Consider the following 25,259-nt stretch of genomic DNA (forward strand, 5'->3'; position numbering starts at 1 on the left):
TACCTACAGGCCAACAGATGGCAGATGTGAACTTAACCAAAACGGTTGCCGCTTCCCAGATGGGGCTGCGCTGCTAGATGAAAGACGAGGTGCTTAAACTGAGAAGCTTTACATTAATAATGATAATATTACCACAATAACGTGGAAGTGCATCTGTGTTGCACTTTGTACAAACTTCAGCAAAAATACAGAATTATTTTCCAAATTACAGAGAACAAATCGATGGCGAGCACCTTTAATTTTGCTAAGTACCTGCGCCCTCTCCTTCTCACGATGTACCATATTAATAAAGATGGATGCAAACTAACAGGGATGCGTGATAAGTGCAGATGGGGATCAGTCCTCACCTTGCATCGCCCCTCGCCTCTACCAGGAGCGGCTGATGCGGAGGCTGTGACGTCACGCTGGAAGCCTCCCTCTCTCCGTCTCTCTCTCTCCCTCACCTCCTTCCTGCTGCATCATCACAGCTGCTAGCCGCTCCAGTCGCACTCATCCTATTTCCTGGGCAAAGTGGGAGAAAAGATAATCGCAGCTAATTACCGTAATAACGACAACAACAGTAGGCAGCGACGCCCAAAAGCGGCAGCACCGTTAAAGCACCGGCTTCTCGTAGTAACTGTGATTATAAGAGTGATAATATTAAACTGCGCCGAAACGCTGGGACATGGCCAGGCAAGAGCAGGTCCTGCTGCTAGAGCCTCAACACGAACTGAAATTCCGAGGTAAGAGCGGAGGGCCCCTGTCCTGCGATCAGTCGAAATCCGGTGTGAGATTCTGCTCCGCCGGCCCCCGAGTAACGCGTGTGTGTGCCGAGGAGGGACGCTATGGCAGGAGGCGGGGGGGGGGGGAAGGCGGCAGCCATTTTTCCGACAATGCGACTGGAAGTGTAAATGGGAAGGGATGATGACAAGGGAAGGGTGATGGGAAGGGTGATGGGGAGGGAGGGGGTACCCCCGCGTGCCAGCGTGCACCTTGTCCTGCAGACACAGATATTACTGGTTGACCGCGCGGAGCCTCATTACTGTGCCTTAATTAGACCGAAAGCCGGATACGGTTCATACGTGCCTTGTTGTCCCCCCCACCGTGTTATTTCTCCATACCTTGTAGGTGGTCGTGGATATGTCGCTGTCCGTGACCAGCAGGACTGATCGCCGCCTTCTGACCCGTAATCGTTAGGTTTTTAAAAACCTAATTTTTCCTATAATAGCCAAACCGGTAGTGAGAGGCGTTGTTTCAGGGACAGGCCGGCACCCTAGTTCGGAATAGCTGGTTCTGACCTAAGATAATCACCAGCATGACAAATAATTTAGTTGGCCGATACGTACGTGGCGTATGTTTTGCTCTCAGTTTATTAATTAATTGATTTAGTCATCACTGCAAGGAAGGAACAGGTGTTGGATAACTCCATATGTAACTTATAAAGCAATAAGAACAGCATGAGCTCTTTGCCACCTAATTATTTTAAATGGCCCAAGAACACTATATCATATTATGGGAATGAGTATTAATGTTACTTTTCATGGTATAAGACATCTAATGCATGTATAATAAACCCTGGTTATCCAAACATGCAAAACAGAGACCAGACGTATATGTTGTTATTGCAGACATGAAACTCTGGCTCTTAAAAAGTAACGTTAAAGAGAATAGATGAGCCCCCAAGGGGGCTCCGTGAGATTTTGAGCCCCCAACCCAGTCATGTTTGAATATCATGCTAATGACCCCCCCCCCCCTTATGCCGCCCCTGACTGTTGCTAATAATGCAAACGAATTGAAGAGAGGATAATGATTTTTCATCTTGCTGAAACTTAAATAGTAAAATATTGTTTAAAACCACAAATCTTCTCAGGATACTTTGTGTGCAGCGTTTCCGCATTGTTGTTATTTGTGCAGAGTAAAAGCAACCTACCTAAACAGGATATTCCGAGTCCTCAGACATTTCTGTAGGTAGATCAAGGCCTAGAAAAATGTAACATTTTTTCAATTAACTCCTGCTGCTGATTTTTACCTGGGCACATATGAGCCGAAAATATCCTTAATGGATGACGGTGATTGTAAATGTCTTTCTGAAAGTAACCGTTATTTTAGCAGTAGGTGAATTTCCCCCATCAGGTGTCTCGTGATGAACTGCTCCTCCCTGCCCTTCTACCTCCACTTCCTGGGATAAGCTCCACATGGCCTCATGTGTCATTATGTCGCCAATGTGGAGGCTTATGGGATAGGTCAGTGTTTCCTTGGGGACCTCCAGGCAGTCCATGTTTTTTCTACCTTTCAGCTTCCTGCCAGTCCATGTTTTTGCTCCATTTCAGCTTCCTGCCAGTCCATGTTTTTGCTCCCTTTCAGCTTCCTGCCAGTCCATGTTTTTGCTTCCTTTCAGCTTCCTGCTAGTCCATGTTTGTGCTCCCTTTCAGCTTCCTGCCAGTCCATGTTTTTGCTCCATTTCAGCTTCCTGCCAGTCCATGTTTTTGCTTCCTTTCAGCTTCCTGCCAGTCCATGTTTTTGCTCCCTTTCAGCTTCCTGCCAGACGTTTTTGCAGGGAGCATAAATGTGGACTGTCTGGCACGGCGCTGAGAAGGTCCAGGTTGGGAAACATCGGGATAGGTAGTTGATGAAAACAGAGTTCTAGTTATGACCAAACCCCCCCCCTCCCAACCCCGGAAGCCAAGGTTTTCTGTTAATAAGCAGCACTACCCTAACCCTGAAGCAACCAATGGTGTAGCCCTATCCTCACTGATTTCAGTATGTATCTGATGGCGGCTATCTGATTTGTGTCTTCTGAACAGCCGTTTGTGATGATAAGACCCCATGCTATGACAGAGAACTTAATCTGAGAGAGATCCTAGTCTTTCAGACTAGTGATTGTCACTTTTTGGTAGAGCATGATGTCCTATTTAATTTTGCATCAGATAATTGAAGCCGGGGGAACTTCTGAACAATTACCCGACGTGCAAGGAATTGATAGTGAGAAAAAATGGAGTAGTGGAAGTGTGAATACTTCTTGTTCTGTTATCTTATCAGATAGTTTACTGTCATTTTCCTTCTGGAGCAGTGTTTCCCAACCTGGTCCTCGGGGACCCCAGACAGTTCACATTTTTGCTCCTTACCAAGAGAGGGGAGCGAAAATGTATGTTTCATACCAAAATACAGTCATCCTTTGTTGTGTCTTGCTGTCTAGTTTATGACATAAATAAATGAATGTTTAATCAAGTGTAAAATTTGTACCTACACCAAAGTTTCTCAAACCAGTCCTCAAGATCCCCCAGACAGACCACATTTTTGCTCCTTTCCAGCTCCCAACACACCTGTAACAAGTATTTGGTGTTCTTGATTGTTTGGTTTATTCTTGTGTATTTGGAGCTGGTTGGGAGCAAAAATGTGTACTTTCTGGGGGTCCCTGAGGACTGGGCGAGACACTGACCTACACCAGTAGCTCCAGCACTGGTGTGGTTTGCAGCTATAGCCTCAACAATAAACAACCAGCCACATTCAGTGTGTTTATGAGTAAAATCCTTCCTTTTGAGAAAGATGCTTTGCTTGTTAAACACAAAGCCCAGGTATGTCAGTGCATTAAGCTGGATTTCGGTACCTAGAGAATTTAAACTGTACAAGAATGTTTTCAAAAATCATTTTATGCTCTGCGTCCTTAGTGTAAAAGACAGGTGTTATATGTGCAGTGTTTTTCTGTACTCTAAAATTTGCCTCTAGCAACATACAAAATGTCATTTGAATTGGTCAGGATTCCCATTTCATTTAAAACTTAAAGCTTTTTGGTTTGGAGAGTCGATTAAAATGTCCGCCTTCACATCCAACTGTCAGAATACTGAGCACGCTCAGTCTCCGCCCAGTTCGTTGGTAGGAGTACGATGCAGCGTGATGGTCTCCTTTGTGTGCCTATCGTGCAGGACCTCCCACAGTATAGTGTAACAGTCTGAATTTCGTCTCACGCTCTCGATCCTACAATCTTGGCAGGAAGAGGCGGCTGTTGCTTTCAACGTTTGCAGTGTGAAACTGCATCACAGCATCCTCCCTCAGTCCAGAAGCACGTGATTATGCATCTTCAGATTGCCCTTAGTGTGCGACCGTGACTGTGAGAGCTTGATTGGCTGGTATTCTCTCCCGGGTTTCCCCTCCTAGCACCTTGTGCTTTCTGGGATCGGAACCAGTGTTACCACAGCTCTGTATTGGATAAGATGCTATGGGGGATGGATCAGACTGAAACCCTTCAACCTTCAATGAATATTTCATTGGCCGTACACCTCCACCCCCCCCCCCCCCCCCCCCCTCTATTTCAGGATGGACGTTGGCTTCTCTGTTCCTATATTCTTGGATCATTGAATGGGTTTTATTCTCCATAGATTCTCATGTGGGATCAGTGAGGTTCATCTGGTCTCCTTCTACAGGATCCTGCTTGCAGGTCATGTAGCTCAGGTCTTCTAAGGAAACCTCACGCTTCTGCTCTGAAAGCTACATTACGTGACATGGTAGGATGTGTAGCACTGAGTGTCGAAGAGTGTATTTTTTTGGCAGTATCTCTGTCTTCGAGTTTTCTGAGATGTTGCACTTTTACTGTGTGATTTTTAATCCTGTTGCTTAATTTAACCTCATTGGGAGTTTATTTCCAGATAATATATCATAGCTGTACAGTAGATCTTCAACAGCGCCATTAGCAATTAGCTGGTGACATGAAACAGTCACATACAGACTGCAGGCAACCGCCAGTCAGCTGTGGCCTTTTACGCTGCAGTTCTATTAAGGGTGTTGATCTTGTATCAAGTGCACGTGCTTCACTGCGGCCGTTTTTTTTTTCTACGATCCGGTATGTGCCGGCCAAATAGCCTAAAGCGAACTCCGGCAGGCCGGAATCGAGCGCTGGGCATTCGCCGGTTGGATCACACCTGAGGTTCAGGGAATCCGGGTCCTACCCTCCAGCAGCAAGATGGTAGCTACTCTGTGGGACTGTGGGCACTAGACAGGACCCATTGAAGAAGAAGTCTGCATGTTGCCATTTCTGTCATTTTCTCTGGAAAGCCAGCATGTGCAATTTCAGTATTGCACATTACAATATCATTGCTATAATGCATCTTAATAAACATAAAACTTGATAGCAAACAGTATTTTGCTATTTTTTTGTTTGTATTCTCTTCCTCAGATTTATTGATTTAATCCTGAATAATGTATATATGTGTGTGTGAGTGGGTGTTATTTAGTTTTCATTTGACCTTGGCTTTTATAAATAGGTTACCTCATTGCTATTTTTAGCTGGTCACCCAATAACAAAACACCTGTTTCATGACCCTCTGGGACCATCTGTGACCCGTACGTGCTGTGGCCTCGGCTTCACCGTGACGTCCACCGTGTTCTTTCAAACACCCTAAAACGGTGCTTCCCAATCCGGTCCTCGGGGGACATATAGACAGTCTATGTTTTTGCTACCGGGAGCTGGGAGGGAGCAGAAATGTGGACTGTCTGGCAGGGAGCTCAGAGGGAGCAAAAGCACGACTGTGGATCCCCGAGGACTGAACTGGGAAACGCTGCCCTAAAGATGAAGTTGGGGGGGGGGGGGGGGGGGGGCTTTAGTCTATCCCTTTGAGTTGGATGAGTCTCCGCAGGAGTTGTAGAGATTTCAAAATGGTCGCGTCACTGCAGTAACGTGGCGGAGTTGTGGTTATGTTCTTTCCTTCTTTCTGAATCTTTTTTTTTGTGTGTGTCAAGTGTTATTTTCATGCAGAGAACACAGATCTAGTTCAGGGTTTTGCGTTATGATCCCGAGCAGCTGACCCCTTTCGGGAAGGAATGGAATAAATGTGCCTCCGCGTTGCATTATGCCAGGCCTGCGGTATTGATTCCCGACGTTCCTATCAGGGACCTAATGGAGCTGATGGACAGGGGAGAACAAGGAAAATGTAGCCCGCAGGAAACACGCCTGCCCATTAGTCGTGCCCTAATTATATCAGTCGCTCCATTTATTAGGGCAGAGGAAGGCCTTTGATTTAAAGCGGCTTCATTTGTTTCGCTTGCGTTGTTTAAGTGACTAAGGAGACCTGCTCTTTCTCGTTTGAGGTATCTGAGACGACGGCCAGTGTCCGCCGTGCAGCTGGGGCCAGCCATTTATCTGCTGTGGTATTACAGGCCTTAGAAGGGGCAGGACAGGCTGGTGTCTTGCTTGGGATGTGTCTGCTCCTCAGTCTGACAGATCAATCCTCAGCTTTCCTGAAGCGACGTCAGCCGGCCGTCTGTGCTGCTTAGGAGCTACGGTCTACAGCGAGGGCCGGGCAGTGGTGCGGGGCAGCAGAGTTTAATCAGACGAATCCAGAATGATATCGAGTTTTGGCCCCATAGCTGGAGGACATGGCCTAGCCAAAAATAGAGCTAAGCAAGCGATCTATGTAGCTCAACGGGTTAGCATGCTGTATTTGTGATAAGATAGGATGAGCTTCATTGATCCCAGGGTGAATGAGGGTCTCTGGTTGAAATCCCTGTGGCCAGCGCAGTGCTTTCCCTGATAGGCCCTTGAACAAGACCCTTAATCAGGGTCTGGATGACCCCGCCGACTCAATTCTCTCAGTTGTACCTCGTTTTGGATAAAAGCGTAAATGTGGCAGCACTGTTTCTGTGCCCTCCTCCGCCTCAGTAATCTCCCCGCATCCTCAGAGCTGCTCCCAAAGTCAGCTCCGAGCCCTTGCTGCGCCTCCCACGGGCTCGCACCTCCTCCCAGCTAAACGTGGAGGTCTTGAGGGTGTCAGACACATCCAGAGCAGCAGGGAAAATAGCAGGGAAAGTATGAAAATTACACACTAGCATCAGAGACCGGGATTGAAAGCAGATGATGTGAGGTATGTGTGATATATGACAGGTCTCAATTGCTTTCGCTTAACTCCCCCCGCCCTCCCCCCCCCCCCACTATGGATCCTTATTGCCTGAACTAGTGCGTTGTCACGTGACTCAACCTTTCTCAAAATATCTCGGCACTGACGGGGTTGCTGAACACAGAATAGTAAACACAGCTAAGGGGACTATGCGCATACGTGCTCCTTGTGGGATATGTATACAACAAGCTGCAGCAGAGCTTCCATTTTCATTTAACCCTTCGCTTTCTTTATTGCGGGTTATGGATGTAGAGCGTGAGCTAGGCCAGTGCAAACATTAAGGGTGTTTCCTTATTCATCTCCAGGATGTTCAGGATCCTGCAGCGGCCTCAAAGAGCATCACCGCTTGACAAACATTATCCAGAGATAATCATGTTTGTCTTCCTGCATTTCTAATTCTGTGGGATACGTTTCTCTAATTGCTATTGGCAGATCTTAGAAGGGGGCTGGGGGAAGCATCTCCTTCTGGACCTCTCTGCCGTCTTCCTCCTGGCAGGGTGTCCCTGTGGTTTTCGGTTTGTGTTCATTGAACCTAGTGCATTAATCCAGTGCCACCATTTTTGATTCCTGTCTCTGCAGGTCCGTTTACAGATGTCGTTACATCCACCTTGAAGTTGGCCAATCCGACAGACAGGAACATATGTTTTAAGGTGAAGACGACAGCCCCCCGTCGGTACTGCGTCCGGCCGAACAGCGGCGTGATCGATGCAGGAACCTCAATTAATGTGTCTGGTAGGTGTGCTGTTTCTGTATTTGTCCCTCTGTTTTTGTGCTTTCTTAGCTAAAATCTGTCCAGAATTCTTTATTGCTAAGAAGCTAATCCGCTATCGCTGTGCTTCCCAATGTGGAGTTTTACTGTAATGCATGTTCATGTACGTTAGCACAGCATTGAATTTTAGCGTTTATTGGACACCCCTTTATCCACGTCTTGACCAAAGCAGTGAAATCATTGCAGCTCAGCTATATATGAATGATGTTTTTATACGAAAAACAGTTTAAAAGGACATATAACTGTATGTATATTGACCAGTAACACAAAGATGGGGAAAATGGAAAAAGACAAAACGTACCGTAGTGAGATTTCTAAATAATTCAGAATGAGAGTGGAAGAGTGCTCCCCTCGGGACAGGGTTCCGCGTCTTTAGAAATCTGACAGTCTGTTGGGCTAAAAATCAATAAATAAATTGAATTAATGATGTTCTTCAGCAGGCTGGGCCTAATTAGGTATTCCAGTCGGGGTTGTCCATGGGGGTGTGGTAACTGTGGATCAGTGGGCAGCGTTTTGGCCTCACGCCTTGTCAGGGTCGTGAGTTTGATTCCTGCCCCGGTGGGGTGTGATTCTGCTCCCATAACCTCCTGAGACGTGTGTGGTAGTACCTCCGAAATTACACTTGTGTGTGTGTGCATGCGTGCGTGTGCGTGTGCGTGCGTGCGTGTGTGTGTGTGTGTGTGTGTGTGTGTGTGTGTGTGCGTGCGTGTGCGTGGCATGTAAATATTGCATTGCAAGGAAAAAATGTCCCCAGATCGCGATGAAAACCTGTTATTTTGACCTTGTGGGGACCCTGCTTCACCAAAATGGGAAACTCACAATCAAAAAACTAAAAATGGCAAAAGTCTTGTATTTTGTTTAGTTACTTAAGATTAACGCTCGGGCTGGGTAGGGGGGTAAGGTTGTCTTAGTTGGGATTAGGGTTATGCTTATAGAAATGAATGGAGAATCCCCATAGCGATGTGGTTTAATGGGCAGTGATGGCTTAATGGTTAGGGAAGCACACTTGTAATTGAAAGATTGCTGGTTCGAATCCCTGACCAGCAAGGCACCACTGAGGTACCCTGAGCAAGGTACCACCCCCAAGGACTGCTCCCCGGGCGCTGAATTAGCTGCCCCCAGCAATGTCACGACGTCACATATGGGTTAAATGCAGAGGACGCATTTCGTTGTTGTGCATTGTGTGCTGTGGTGTGTCAACAATGGCCACTGGCCACTAAATTCTAAAAAATTCCAAGATGTTGATACCGAACGTCTGTGTGCATCCGTCCGTTCCTCCCTCCCTTCCTACCGAGTGCTCTGTGTATCTTTGGATAGGCTTCAAGCAATTATATTCTCAAGCAATTCTGAGAATATAAAAAAACCTGAAATTCATTTTCTGCATGTAACTTGTCAACTGGGGCATCCTGAACCTGTACTAAATATTGCGATGGCTGCTTTAAGCAAGATGCACAGATTGTCAGCACCGCTAACTAGCTAAATTAGTACAACAAAACATGACAGCCGAAAATATTAGGGAAGTAATAAATCATTTGTTTGTTTTGTAATGACCCGTGAGCGTCAGTCAAGCCGCACGTTTTTAAGCTTTGCCTCTGCTATGTGCCTTTGATCCGCTTTTGTTCTGTAGAACCTTTTTAGATTTGCATTTTTATTTTTACTAACACAATGTATAAAATGCTACCGTCTTGTTTGCGTATTTCTTCATTGGAATGTTATGTAGTATTATAGTTGTTATATCCTAGAGGAACTTTTTTTGTATCTGTTGAAGAATCCTTGGGCGTTTTACACTTTCATAGTGTGCATCCTTTAGTTCAGCATGATCGCAGAAACACTGGAGTCATATTTCCTGTGCCTGTCCCATCTTGCCAAACCAGTTATATCTGCCAGAAGAGACCAAGGACGGAACCTGAAATTAATAGATGTTGGTCCTTCATGAACGATTCATTCCTTTTTGTAAGAAATAATGTCGGTCACTGTACTTATTTTATTCATTTCGTTCATGAGTAAACTAGATCTCGCCACTCACGAGCGAGATACCCTCTCTTTCGCCACCCGCTGGTGTAATGCTGTACAGACGTAAGAATCTACATGCAGTGTGATATATAGATATGCATAAGAAACATGTTGTGTTTAATATACATATACACATTGATGTTTATCAGATGATTCTCAGTTCAAGCAACATACAGTATGTAAAACTTTACACATGTTATAACTGAACAAATCTTTTGAATGTTCAGTTAGCCTCATTAGAATAAGACGGTCTACAGCATCTCAGGCAACGGTTAATTTTAAGTTTTCTTCTTTTTGTGAAATTTAAATGCTCAGGAATTTCAATGATGTCATAACATAAATCTGTTATGAAATAGGGGCCTTGGTTTCTGCTTTTATAGATGTTGTCTTATTTAACCCAATCAGAAGGTGACTGCAATTGAGGCTGACTGGAGAGGACAATGTCCCAGACGTCTGTTTTCGGTTTGCTATATTGAACTTGCCTGATTGCTGTTAATAGCGTGCAAAAGTCGTGAGGTTTTATTAAGCTAAGTATTGGCATGTGCCCCATAGGAAAGAGAGGGTATTACAGCCACATCTGAGAATGAATTCACTTCCTTGAAATTTTGAGGTCACTTTTTCTTAGCAAATGTTAGCCACAGGTCTCATCAAAGCACCCATTCTGCATTCGAGTTAAATGTGCCTTTGAATTAAATACATTTAGGGGGGGTAGGCACTGTTATCCATTTTCGTCCCACCGCCTGAGCTGAATGGCAGAAATAAGAGAGTCATAAGCGTGAACGGTAACGTGTAAATCATTTATAACTAAATAAAAACACCTTCGCCTTGTGACGTCAGGTAGCACCGGTAGGGATACAACCGCAAACAGCTGCCTTTTGTGGCTCCAAGCTAGTGATGGTACGAAGTAGTACGATGTTCAGAGGATTGGGGTCCGGTCAGGTACAAAGTACATCAATCGATTTTATATCAGATACATTTGCTGTTGTGCCGCTCTGTCTGGCGTCCATCTCGGCAGATTTTATGAGCTCCGTTAAACGGTGGGAGGGCGACGATTTGTTTTCTTGTTTTTGTTACTGCAGTGTGGAGGAGCTGCGCGTGACTCGCCAGTGGCAGAGCTGCTCGGGAATAGTTTATTATAGACAAAGTTAAAAATAAACTAATGAAGTATTAAACAGAATGCAGACTAATTTTTGTCCCCCGTTCTTCTAAATTTTTCAAAACAGCGCTCCAGCAATGCAATCTTAATTCACCAAGCATGTTTTAAAAGAGCTTTTTTTTTCTACCTAAACATGGTTCCAATTTTATTTATCTTCGAAAAGCCTGAAGTGAATTAGCATGAAGCTGTGACACGTGAACCCTGGACAGACTCTGTTTTTCAGAGTCGTTCCCTTTGATATGATCGAGATGCTTGGTTTTGTATTTGAATTGGAAATCTGCGGGAGTTTTACGCTTTTCATGCACAATGCTCTCGGAGGATTTTTAAGAAACTCTAGATGTTGTGTCCTGTTGTGGTTTACAGACATTTTTGAAACGGCAATTATCTTGCCAAAATAAAACAACTACAATTTGATATGGATGTCTTCTACAGTTGGCCTATGTGTAAAAAAAACATTCAGTTGTTCAGTTTCACTTGGTTTCCTTTCGCATAAAGTTAAAAATTCTGTGATATTGTCAATATTTTGTAGTTGGTTTTAAAAAAATCAAATGTATAAATCTCACATCCCTAATCAATAATAACAGCTAACTTTGGTATTATGGTTTGGTCATTTTAAAACTTCTGCTGCGCTCAGATGATGTCAAACAAAGAACAGGAATACCAAACTACTGTAAGCATGGAAATGTCATTTTTGAACAATAGCAGAGGGCTAGCATTCAGTAAATATATTGTTTTAAGTGCGGAATATGACATCTGCTGCTCTGTTTGAGGAAACGGAAATTACATTTTCCTCACAGATCATTAAAGATGTTGCATGTCATATATTTTTTGCGTGTTATATTTATTTGTCTTTGTTGTTCAGTTAGGATCATTGAACACGTTGCAGAAATCCATCTTTTAGAAAGTCACTAATAAACGGTATGTCAGATATAAAAGCAGCCTGCTCTTTGCTCATCGGGTTATTTCCAGTTGGAAGTTAATTTGAGAGTAATTTGGGGGATTTGACATACAAACAGTATCTACGTTACTCTTGGTTTTTAGTTGTTTGTTTTTTTAACTCAAACTTATGGAAACTTTATGGTTAACGAAACGATCGAGCTTCATGGAAACGGGTTTGAGCCCAAACCCGTCGAACAATTACTGGATACAAGGCAGACTGCTTGCCTTCAGCAGTTAAACTGTGTAGTTTTGCACAAATAAATCTGGTACATCTCTGTACCGCTTGAGTGCTTTCTGCCTCTGCAATTTCAATTTAAGGGCCGCATGGCTGTAGAGCAAGTGCTCGTACCGAGAAATTGTTGACATGGACGTGATGGCGGCATGTGGTCGGGTTAGGGTTACGGGCGCACAATGCGCATGATTCCCAGAGTGGACTGCACCATTATAAGTAGATGTGACATGAAATAAAAATACAAAAGAAATATTTTCAAAAGGATGTTTGAGGGATGAATAGAACTCGCTTTTCGTGGCAGAATTTGAGAAATAGTTCTGTGGACTGGAATAACAATGTACATTTGTGCAGTAATTGCAGTGGGACTGTTTTTACTATTACATTTTATAAAGGTACATATATTTATTCATAACACTCTGACATGGTATAACTACAAGGGGTAAAACAAAACAATATGTTGTCGTTTTCTTTGTTACTGCAGATGCGTCACGAAGCCCAGCTTTCCGTCCGGCACATTCGATCCATGACACATGCCGAATTAATTCCCATGATGCAAAGATGTGCCAACTGGAAATAGACCAGACGTGGCTTGTGGTTCAGCCACTTTACGAAGCGATAACATTTGGCAGGACGGCATGTGCATATTTATAGACTTAAATAATTGTGTATAGTAATATTACTATAGCATTCTTATGCTAGTTTAAAAAATATATATGAAACGTGAACACCTACCACACCAGAAATGAAATTTGATTGAATACTGTTCTTTTACTCAGTGTTATATTTGCTTTTAAATATATGTACCCTTAAGACAATATATATCCATATAAATTAACCAGCTTTATTTATCTTCACTGCAAAGATCACCAGTTCTCAGAATGCAACTTGCCTTATGAATTTCAATGAAAATGTATCGTTCAACTGTCTAACAAATATGTTCTCTGTTTGCGAATCGACGACCTCTTTACAGAACACATTTTATTTATTTTATTTTATCGACATCGTTTTGCGATGCAGTGGCCATATTTCACGTTTGACCGTGAGGCGGGACAACCAGCCGTGCCGCTCACTGCGAGAGTGCAAACAAACGAAGAGAAGTAGTCGTGGAATGAAACGGAGATGTTTGACGAGACCCGCCAAAGGAGATGTTTGATGTTCCTCGTGGCCGTCTTGTCTTCCTTTTCAGTCATGCTCCAGCCCTTTGACTACGACCCCAATGAGAAAAGCAAACATAAGTTCATGGTGCAGTCGCTGCTGGCGCCACCAGACATGACCGACATGGAAGGACTGGTGAGTTTACTTTGCGAGTTTAACTTTCCTTTCTGATCCCCAACCTGATTTGATCTCTCGTATGCAGTACCAGTCTAATGTCTGGACACACCTACTGAAAATCATTTGTTTTTCAACAAGATAATGACCCTAAGCCCATCTACGTGTTATGCAAGTACTGAATTATTTAGTGAACAAGGAAACAGATGCAGTGCTGCAACAGAGACCTGCCCCCCACCCCAAACTTAAACCCTATAGAGCTGGATTGGGATGAGCTGGATCGAGGAGCAAAGAGCAAGTTGGCCAACTTGTACCCAGGACTTGTGGAAACACTTTCAGAACTGTTGGAGGAACATCGAAGGTGGCTACATCTGGAAGTTGGTTGAAAGGACGCCCGGAGTCTACAGTGCTGCCATCGAAGCAAAAGGGGGCTGCTTTGAAGACTCTCAATTTGAGAACATTTTGAGTCGTTGAACAATTCTCTTGGTTGCTGTAGTTTTTGATAGGTATTACTTCATTGCCTCGAGGTGAATAACGGCTAAAATGGAGATAAATGCATTAAAAGCAGGAGTCCAGACTTTTGCCTGGTACTGTAACTATCCAGACCTCTTTTGAGAATGGGAGTCAGATATTACAAATGTGCAGATTACCCCTGCATCACAAATCACTAGGCAAACATCTTTTCTTTATATATCTTAACAAAGTGCTTTGAAGGTTTAAAACTCTCCCCTTGGTCACATGGATTGTCCACAGACCGGAGGTGGACATTTCAGGTCCAGAAAGTAAAAATCCAGACCAGGATTTTGTTTCAACCAGCCAGTTGAGGACAGTTGTGACTGTGACTCTTTATGCTCAACTGGTTGGTTGAAACAAAATCACGGTTTGGATTTTTACTTTCTGGACCTGAAATGTCCGCCTCTGCCACGGACATCGGAACCAAGGCTTTGCCGTCGAACACAACAGCTAGCAAATGCTGTCTTGGATCAGTCAACTGTCTAATGTTTCTACTGTGTCTTGCAGTTGAGTCGGCTCTTAAATATGTGCCATAAAAAAACATCTATTGCTAGCTAGTAATGATGAGAAATTACAGTTTCAATTCCAGCCTTTTCCGCCACCCCTCCAGAATAACTCTTGGATCGTAAGTGCAGTTTGAATACGATCGAAAATATCCATAAAAATATAACTAGAACTGTGGGTAATGTTTGACATTTATTGTACTAAACAATGTTTTGTTAAGTCTGACACAGTATTTATTTTAAATGGCACTTCTGCTACGTTCTTTGGGTATCAGCAGGGGGTGACTTACCAAAAGTACTGTGAAGCTGAACACGGCGAAGTTTCACGAAAGCAGACGGCTTGGATTCGATGAGGCCGTGGATTTAATGTCTGTCACAGTTCATTGGTCAACGTATGCCACTGTAATTAACCACTCCCATGCTGATGTGGCGCTTGTTATGAATAGAGGTTTGGATGGATACAGAACTGTTTTTTTTTTTTTTTGGATTCCACTTTTTATTGTCACCATAGAATCAGATTTTCACTGCACAGCACTGCACGGTTAGTAGGAATTGAATTGTACAGTTGACTGATCTTCTGGATGTGCTGAAGGCACCTGGGATACATGAGGACCAAGATGAAATGCAGGAAAGGCTGTGGAGTTTTCTTTCCTCATCACACTTCTGACCTTTCCTTGCAGTGGAAAGAAGCAAAGCCTGAGGAGTTGATGGACTCCAAGCTGAGGTGTGTTTTTGAGCTGCCTGCAGAGAACGAGAAAATGGTGAGCCTGCCCCCCCTTCTCCAGCTCCCTGGCGGTGAGAGAGAGGAGACTTTCGAATCCTGCCACGGGTGGGATAAACTGTGCTTGGGTTAACCTGCGTGCCACCCAGTGCAGTAACCAGTGGGCAGTGGGTTAAGTTAATTGTTGTTTTGACAGTGTATAACCATCCCACTCACCGGCAAATTTCAGGGTCTCATTTAGCCTGTCGCTCATTTTCGCTGTAAGATTGTGGATGGTTCTGGAAGAATCCTCGTTGGCCTGTCAGCGGGACAGTGTGTGAGTCATCCAAATGCCAGGGCCAAGCCAGGCCGGCGTTGTCCAGAACCTTGTTTAGACTTTGTTTTGATATTATTAATACTTTGAAATCATGCTCGGCTTGTGTAACATCTCTAATTGGTGATTAAATGACTGTCATAAACAAAATGAGATAAAACCGGCTGTGGGCAGTCATTCGTTGTGGAATGGGCGGTGGTCTGCAGCTCCAGCGGGTTAGGACACTCCCCCTGTGGTCAGAGCGCCAGTCCATATCTCACGGACAGCAGGGTGATGTCACTGCTGGGTGCCTGAGCGAGGCCCTTAACTCCCAATTCTGCGTGAGATCCTGCCTTCTCAGCTGTACATTGGTTTGGATAAAAACGTCTGTAAATAATATAAATGGTTGGGTAGTTATGGAGTGTCATAATGGGACAGAACCCAAGGTTCTGGTCTAATTGAAGCGAAGCGCTCTTCCTCTGTGCGAGCAGCGGTAGGTTGGGTAGAGGGAGCCACAGTCAAAGGTTCAGAGGCAGAGCCAATGCTTCTCTCCCCCCTCCTGTGTCCAAGCAGCACGACATGGACTCCAACAAGATTCTGTCCTCCAGCCTGCTGAAGTCCGACTCCTCGACATTGTCCATGAAGTCGTTGAGCTCGTCCCTGGATGACGGGGAGGTGAAGAGAATCATGGAAGAGTGCAAACGGCTGCAGTTGGAAGTTCAGCGGCTACGGGAAGAAAACAAACAGATCAGGGTAAGACACGCCGATTCCAGCCAAGACGAGTCTCACCTTGGTCCTCTCTTTGGTCCGAGGTCCTTACTGGTAGCATGTTGACAGGTGTCACAGGTGTTTCCATTGAGTTGTCCGGGAGTTCCTGTTAGGACCCCTGTGAGGAAGGTCATCCCCCTAACAGTACTTCCCAATGACTTCTGCAGGACGATGATGGTTTGCGGATGAGGAAGAGCACGATGATGCACTCTTCCTCCCTCGCCTCCTCTTCCTCCTCTGCTCCCAGAGCCGTGCTGAAGGAGGAGGGTCTCAACATCCGGGTGTTGGCGCTGGTCGTGCTCTTCTTTGTCATCGGTGTGGTCGTTGGGAAACTGCTATTGTAGATGCTATTGGCAGGAGGCAGCATGCTTTACGGATGAAAACGACACAAAAAAAAGAAACAGATGTGGGATTTCCATCAGAATGCCGCATCACTGGCATTGTTCTAATTATGTAAAATAACGAGAGTAAAATTGATCACATTATGGAAAAGGGATTCAAGTCACAGGTCTTGCCTCTTAATCACATTCTCATTGTCCCCTTCCCCTTCTCGCACAGACAACATCTCAAGGGGAGCGAACATTGTGATAAGATAAAATAATAATAAATTATGAAATATGAAGTCCATGTGAGACTTTTTTCTGTAACGCCCGAGATGCAATGTGAGTGAATTCTGTTCCAGATGTTCAGATGTCTTTGTGTGAGTGTCTCTTTAGTGTGTTATATTTTAAGGTGAGGAGGCCGAATCAGCTCCTTACGGGAAGTGCGTAACGTGACATTTTCCTCTGAGATACAGAAAAGCAATTTTTGAAAGAAAGTCGCGCAAAAAACGTCGACGGAGGCGGGGCTTATAGGCGGAAGTGAGTACTCTCGTCACCACTGACTCTTCCAGGCGGACGATTTATACATTTTCCGTGTACGGTAAGCAACAGTGTTTGGATGTTCTTGTTTTGTAAACTCTCTCTTCCCATGCAAGTATTTCTTCCACAAAACGAGTAGTAGCGTTACGCTACGGAAAATGATGTCATTTTATTGTTATAATTTCTTGATCGTCTTTGCCATTGCAATGCTTCCTTTGTCACCTTTAGAACTGCGCATGGCTGCACGGTTATCGCTATGGTAACGCTTTTACCTTGGTTTTTATGTGTGACGTCGCTTATGACCTAGTACAGCACTGTAGGCTTACCTTAAATTAGTGCTTGCAAGAATTAAGCCTTCTGCCCTTGCAACTCTTGTCTGGCAAAACATGTTTTTTCTAATTGCTGAAAATATGAAAGGATTGTCACGAACGGTTGGGCATCAGTATTTCACAGCTCGCGTAATACTTTTTCAAAAATGACTAAGTGAGGCACCGATTTTATTTGGTTTCGGGTGTGTAGTTTTGTGGCGCTTGGCAGTCCTCGGAAAAGGTTCTGCCACAGTTGCTGTGAAACACACAGCAGAGGCATGCGTGTTGTTTCAGGTGTAATTAAAAACAGCAGTTTGCCTGCCTAACGTAGCGCTGTTACCAGGGAGTAACATTTATCAGGGGTTAGTGAACAGTCAAAAGAAATTATCCTGTGATGGACTGGCACCCGTCCTGGGTTTACCCCAGCTTTGTACTCTGGCCTGATTCATGACCCTCACCAGGATGGACTGATGTATGGATGGATGCATAGAAGAAACCACACAGTGTTTCTGTGTCGCTCTCTGAACGTTTTAAGCTATGACAATATTAATCCAACGGTAAAATGTCATGTTTATGTTGATTCTGAGCTGGCGTGTCATTTCAGCAATCATTTTGCTGCTAGTAAAGTTTGATCGTTCTACATAAAAGTACGGCTCTGCTATAAACAGCGCTTGGATCACGCAGCGTTTCCATGCTCAAGAAATCAGCAGAAACACTTGGCGAGAGAGTGGGGGTCAGTAGAAGGACCATTCTGTTTATATATTCGATTTTCGTTTTCACGTTTGTTTGTTTTTCGTTTTTTCTTTTTTTGTTCTGGTGTATTTGAAAGGACGGCACCTAAATTATTCCACCTCAGTGTTACACATTATGATAAAAAAAAAAAACACTTAAAACTACAAATGAGTGATGGAGGGGGAGAGGACAAAAAAGCGATGGAATTTAAAACATAATCCATTAACATGAGAAGTGACTAGAGGGTGAGATGTTGCAGGAAGATGGCGCTGTGAAGCCCTGGCTACTGGGGCCTTAGACACTACACAAGCCTGTACTGGAGTTTGAGACCATAACCATGATGTAACCATGGCAACTGTTTTGTATGTACATAAATAAATATGTCTATCAAAGCATTAATATTCGTAGTCAAGTAGTCACTGGTGAGGAAAAAAAATAAACCAACAAAAAGCTTGTTGAACTATGTAGCATCTTAATAAATTAAATCCCCGTACCTCATCTCTTTGTCATGTTGTTTTTCGAACTTCTCACCTACGCATCGCACTTCGCACTGGAATGGCCAGGACAGTATTAATAACCTAGGTTTCTCACAATAACTGCATGCGTTAAACTCATCTGCATGAAATGCCCAAAAATTATGAATGAAACTGGAGATATGCATGCGAGTTATATTATCTACCGCTGAAGCATCATATTATGAAGCTGTTTCATTTGGTATAAGGTTTGGAAGTCTCAGCGAAGAGAAGGGAGTTTTCCTTTACTTGTTCTCTGCATTGAGTATCTGGTACTTATTTAGTCCTGTAATAAAACTAATCCCCAGTTTCTTAATGTATATGAAAGATGATCAGCTGTGAATGTCTCGATCACGTGTGGGGTGACTGGGCACCAGCCATCAAAGGCACGCGTCTCATCTCTGCCAGAGCGCAGCCACATCGGAACCCATGATCTCTGCAAACGTCATTACGAGGTGGCGGGACCCGGGAGTCGCCCCTGATGATAACCGCAGCCCTTTCCGGCACACAGCCATTCCCATCTGGCAGATCCCTTCTGGTCCACCTTAAGAATCCATCCGTTACTTCATAAGCCTCCAAACTGATATGCTGGTCGGGGGCCTTTGTGAAGAATCCAGCATATTAGAAACAGTAATTTGGTCAAATATATTTAGATCAGGGGTGTCAAACTCCAGTCCTGGGGGGCCAGAGCCTTGTGTCGCTTAGTTCTCTCCTTGTTCCACTACATAGGATTCAACTCAAGAGCTGTGTGGTAGTTAGCACAAGGTGTTGGATCAGGTGCGTTAAATGAGGGGAAACCAAAAAATGTGCAGGACTTCGCCCCCCCAGGACTGGAATTTGATAACAGTGATTTAGACCATAGGTGCTAAAATCTATGCATTATACACAACCACACGTAGAGGGCGGTCACCCAGCGGTTTAACTTCGTAGCAAATAAATCACAGTTGACTGGCTGAACATTCTGCCTTCATGAGACAAATGAAAATTATTATTTTATTTAATGGCAGTTTTTGTCCAGATCAAGTATAGAGAAAAATTATGGAATCACGTTGTAATTTGCATTTCTAAAACAAGTCAAAAAACGCAAATTAGTCTGCAGTTGAAGGCGTGCGCTTACAGACCTTAACAAGCTGGTTAATTGAAAGGAATCATGGTTCCAACAAAACAGCTAATCGAAACAATGGAAAGGATCATAAAACTCCTTCAAGAAGGAAATCCAAAGTGTGGCGAAAGATGTTGGCTGTTCCCAGTCTGCTGTCTAGAATTTGTTTTTTTTTTTATTTAAAAAAAGGAAGGTTATAAAAGGAAAACATGCAAGCAAACGAAGGAAGACGTCAAAGCACCAGGACAGAAAATGAAAAGCAACTTGGCTTGAAAATAGGAAACGCACAACTAAACAAATGAGTAAAAAAATGGGTAGAAACAGGAGTCAAGGTCTGTGACAGGACTATAAGTAATTGACTGATTGAAATAGAATTTACATGTAGAAAAGGCAAAACAACAACCAGTACTAACACCTACACAGAAGAAGGTGGGTTAAAGAGAAGCAGTCATGGACTGTGGATGTTTGGGTTAAAGTGATGATGATAAATCACAAATCTGCATTGGCTAAGTAGATGATACTGGAGTTTTTGTCTATCGCCATTCTAAAGAAATATATAAAGATGACTGCCTAAAGAAAAAAATGATCAGCAGATGATGATCAGTCAGGTGAAAGATCAGCAGAGAGGGAAATCATTACCTCGACAGTCAATGCACAGGTGTATATTGACATTTAGGACACTTTTCTCATTCCATTAACAGAAAATTGTTTTGGTGATGAGCTCATTTTCAAGATGATAATGCATGTTTCCACAGTGCAAAGAGTGTGAAAGCTCTTCTTCAGTAAAAGGCATATTAACTCAATCGCACACACGGCCAGCAAGCCGTCTGGATCTCAAAATGATTGCACGTTTTTAAATCGTCCGTGAAAAAGCTCGATCCCGCAAAACTGATCTGTCAACTGCTAATTGAGAAAGCTGGAACTAGTTTGATGTGGAATCTTGTTTTCCGTTTGAGAAGTCCACGCTTCAAAGAATTCAGGCCGTCATACAAGCCCAAGGAGCAGCAACAACGTACTTACTGTGAGTTTTTTAGTTCATGATTCCAAAATTTTTTTTGCTCAGCATTGACTGATTCCATTTGTCCTCTATCTGACCTTGGCAAAACTGTGCCATTAATTAAAATAATTAAATTTAATTTGTTCTATGGTATGTTTCATGCAGCTGGAATCTTCAGCTATTAAAAAAAATGTTACGTGCTATATCTATGATTTTTTTTGTTACACAGTAAGAAGTTGGGTGATACCATAATTTTTTGGCAGGGGTTTTACTTACATTAATTTTTCTGACCTTTCATCCAAAGTAACATATAATATAGTAATTCTACTGGGTAGAATGTGTTCATTCCAACCCACACAGCTTTCAGCCCAGCACATTCATTATTAGCCTATGAAGGACCATATGACCCTGATTAAGGTTGGAATGAAAACATTCTGGGGGGGGGGGTCAATGGAACAGAACTAAGAACCACTGACATATTAGAAGGAAGATATACTTCATGAACTCTAGGAGCTACATATGAAGATGAGGGACTTCCGATGATTTGAGCTATCACAGTCACTGTCAATATCACTGTCACTATCACTGTCATGTGTCACTGTCATGTATCACAGTCACTGTCAATATCACTGTCACTATCACTGTCATGTGTCACTGTCATGTATCACAGTCACTATCACTGTCACTATCACTATCACTGTCATGTGTCACTGTCATGTATCACAGTCACTATCACTCGCACTGTCACTATCACTGTCATGTATCACTGTCATATATCACAGTCACTATCACTCTCACTGTCACTATCACTGTCATGTATCACTGTCATGTATCACAGTCACTATCACTCTCACTGTCACTATCACTGTCATGTGTCACTGTCATGTATCACAGTCACTATCACTCTCACTGTCACTATCACTGTCATGTATCACTGTCATGTATCACAGTCACTATCACTCTCACTGTCACTATCACAGTCACTATCACTCTCACTATCACTCTCACTGTCACTATCACTGTCACCATCACTGTCATGTATCACAGTCACTATCACTCTCATTGTCACTATCACTGTCATGTATCACTCTCACTATCACTCTCACTGTCACTATCACAGTCATGTATCACAGTCACTATCACTCTCACTGTCACTATCACAGTCACTATCACTGTCACTATCACTGTCATGTATCACTGTCATGTGTCACTGTCAGTATCACTGTCACTATCATGTATCACTGTCACTATCACTGTCATGTGTCACTGTCATGTGTCACTGTCAGTATCACTGTCACTATCATGTATCACTGTCACTATCACTGTCATGTGTCACTGTCATGTGTCACTGTCACTATCACTGTCACTATCACTGTCACTATCACTGTCATGTATCACTGTCATGTATCACTGTCAGTATCACTGTCACTATCACTGTCATGTATCACTGTCACATATCACTGTCATGTATCACTGTCATGTATCACTGTCACGTATCACTGTCATGTATCACTGTCACCATCATGCATCACTGCCCCGACTGTCGAATTTGTGGCTTTTTGTTTTGCAAATTTATTTTTAATTGTATGCCCAGTTCTCCTTTCAACTGCCTCTTTTTGTCCCTTTGCATTGTTTCATGAGTCACTACAACAAAAAATAAAGCAAAAAAAAATTACCAAGTAAATATACCACAAAGATGCATTCGCAGAAGTTCACACAAGAACAGAAGAAGCAGAACATAATCTGTAATTACTGTTGTTGTCGAACATTTACTCTCATTATCCCTAAGTGTTTTGGTTGAGGTCTAGTTGCTGGAGTCTCATTTCTAGAAATTCAGCAAACTCCACGGACTGTCACGTCCCCCAGAACAGTGTGCATTACTAGGACATCTGACTGTCTCCAATTTAAAATGATCTGAAACTGAGTCCCTTTTCGGCATTGACTCTTCAGAAACTCTCAGATGTGGGTGATCCATTCCATTCAAAAATAAAAGTTGAAAAACCTGCATCTTCAAACCACTCCGTGGCCAAGATGCCATTAGACTCCAAGGATTCTTCCCATTAATAATTCCGTGCGTAATTATCAAGGCTGCCAGTACATGACAGTAAATATGAAACTTTGAGACTCCATCAAAGATCTAAGTTTATACTTTTTGTCTTCAATTATTAAGCACGGCTCTTAAAATATGTGTGAAAATGTTTGGTTCCCCCGGAAAGGATTATATGCATAATGAGCAAAATTAGTATTAAGTTGTTTTGTTTTTTTTTAGGAAAGATAGTTGTCTAGGAGTTAGAATGTTTTGTACTCTCAGCATCATTAATGTCTAACATTGCCTCGACTGCAACAGCTACACTACTCATGAGGGTCTCATTCGTTTTGTAAATAAACTCATTTTCTAATATGTCCAAGTCAATGTAGCCTTTTGCCCCCGTGCAGTATTACATGAGTCGCTATAAAACAAAACAACAAAAATCGTCCAAGTACAACAGGCAATGAGCTTCATTTTAAAAGAAATGTACACAGTTGCTGGGAAACCAGACAAGAATGTATCTATTGTTTTCGTCTTTTCATCCAAAGGACAACTGTACGATATTAAATCAAAAGGTTAATTTGTTTTCGTTTCGTTAATTCGTTTTATTCTGGTATTCATTTGTCTAACGCTTTGAAATGGTTTGGAACATCTCAGAGTTAGCAGATCCTCCAAGCCGAAGCTCTTTGTTCTTGTTTAATATGGTCTGGACATTAAGATCTCAGCCTACAAGATCAATACAGTTTCTTTTTTCCGGGATCTGTTTGTACAGGCGTGACCACGTGAATGTGGGAAGAGCTGCAAGAATGATCGACACAACCCAGAAAGACGTAAAAGCTTTGTGTGCGATTAGCCTAGATATCTTAGGAAGATCTGTGGATCCATTTCCGATGTGTGTGAGCACTATCAGGATTAAAACCTGCCATAAATACAGAGAGAAAGACACAGAGAAACCCCCCGGCCGCAGTGATCTGATACAACCCAGGGGCCACGCCTTACCCACCGTTGGACATTTCAGGTCCAGAAGCTACAAATCCAGACCAAGATTTTCTTTCTGCCAAGCCGGTGAGTCCTCTGTGACTGCCACTCTTTATGTTCTACTAATTGGTAGAAACAGAATCTTTGTCTTGGATTTGTAGTTCCTGGACCTGAGATGCCCAACACTGGCCTTACAGTGCAGAGATATGGAAATTAAGGAGAATCTTAACATTTACGGCTTTAACACCATTGTGCTTCATACGTTAAAAAAAATCAGTGTGCCCTCCTGCAATTATTCTAAATATTTTCATTTTTAAGAATGTTTCATACGTTTTTAATACATCATGACATGTAAAAGTAACAAAGCATTTCCAAACCCCCCTTGCCTTACAGTGGTACAGTGTTCCAGCCTTTCAATAGTACTTCCAGAGCTATTTAGTACAGTATTTACTACAGATCTGCAGAAGAGATTACAGTTTTAACTCCCCCCCCCCTTTGTGAATTCTGGCATGTGTGTGTGTGTTTTTTTCCACAGTTCAATATGAAAAACTATGTTGCTGAAAGAAAGATGTTTGGCTCTTAAGCAGTGGGGGGGGCAGCCTCAGTAATCATTTCCCCTTTAGTTTTCCACATGAGTACAAAGTTGTAATAAAATGAGGAGCCCGCTTTTGGCACCCAGTACAATAGTCCTGTGGGTGCACTTTTTTTTAGATCATTTTAGAAATGGAAGGAGCATTTTTCAACAGCTATGCATTTTCCGAGCCAAAGGAATAACATACAACCAATGTTATTATTTTTTTAATGGGCAGCTGTTGCTCATATATGCGTAGAAATAATGGAAGTTTCTCAGCAGAGCTTAAAATTAAAGGGTACGTAGGGTAAAGCGAGTAACCGTAATAATTATTAAAACAAAAAGCAAGACATACAACGCTGACGTCGATGTTTGGCGTGGTTGCCCTTCTGGGGCTGGGTAGAAGTAAATCTCATTGCATTGCATCTGCTGCAGCCGAGTCTGCTGCCCGGTCGGCTTACATGAAAATGGATGTTTTCTCGAACATTTTATGGGAGTGTGCTGCACTGCTACCACGCTCCCGTTCCTCTGGACCCGGTGCCGTTCAAAAGAACTGGCCCGAATCACTTCCCTCGCATGGAATTAATATGACAAACCCACAGAAGTTGTTTGCGGTTTGGAAGCTCTTTTGCTGAAAGTATGCATTTTTTAAGTAGTATTTGCTTTCCGTGCTTTTTATTTTTTTGTTTTAAAGCATCATCTTCTGTGTGCCGTCCCGAGAGGCCCGTCCCGGAGAAGGTAATGTTCACACAATCTGCCCCTCGCTGCAAAGAGTGATATCAGGACTGGACAGGCTATTTGGCAAATCGGGCAACAGCTAAATTCTGCGGCCGTCCCTGCATGCGTTGCACCCTGGACATGCACCACTCCCCCCCCCCCCCCCCCAGCTCCAAGAAGCGTGAAAATACGTAATTCCTGAAAGGCTCTACGAAATTCACTGTGGGCATGTATGCGATGGCCTGGTTTTTAATTCCAGTCCAGCCCTGAATAGCATCTCCTACAGCGTGTCACCTGCTCCGTGCCCCGTGATTCCTTGGATTCGCTCCAAGCTCACCAAGACGCTACACTGGACAAGTGGGTCTGTGAGATGGATGGATGGATGGATGGATGGATGGAACACTGCTAAAGT

General features: G+C 43.3%; 1 protein-coding gene across 2 annotated transcripts; it reads left to right on the plus strand.

Moving 5' to 3' along the window:
* Positions 1-442: 442 nt before the first annotated feature.
* On the plus strand, positions 443-18,439 carry vapb (VAMP (vesicle-associated membrane protein)-associated protein B and C). 2 transcript variants are annotated; one of them, XM_049022939.1, is made up of 6 exons: positions 443-722; positions 7,446-7,598; positions 13,162-13,265; positions 14,941-15,021; positions 15,844-16,026; positions 16,209-18,439. In XM_049022939.1, the coding sequence occupies exons 1-6, from the start codon at positions 665-667 to the stop codon at positions 16,383-16,385; spliced, it is 756 nt and encodes a 251-aa protein (XP_048878896.1). In that variant the 5' UTR covers positions 443-664; the 3' UTR covers positions 16,386-18,439. The 2 variants fall into 2 exon arrangements, with proteins under 2 accessions (XP_048878896.1, XP_048878897.1); XM_049022940.1 differs by having other exon boundaries at positions 446-722; positions 15,847-16,026.
* The last annotated feature ends 6,820 nt before the right edge of the window (positions 18,440-25,259 follow it).

Source organism: Brienomyrus brachyistius, chromosome 8 (genome assembly GCF_023856365.1).
Source record: "Brienomyrus brachyistius isolate T26 chromosome 8, BBRACH_0.4, whole genome shotgun sequence".
NCBI classification, from domain to species: Eukaryota; Metazoa; Chordata; class Actinopteri; order Osteoglossiformes; family Mormyridae; genus Brienomyrus; species Brienomyrus brachyistius.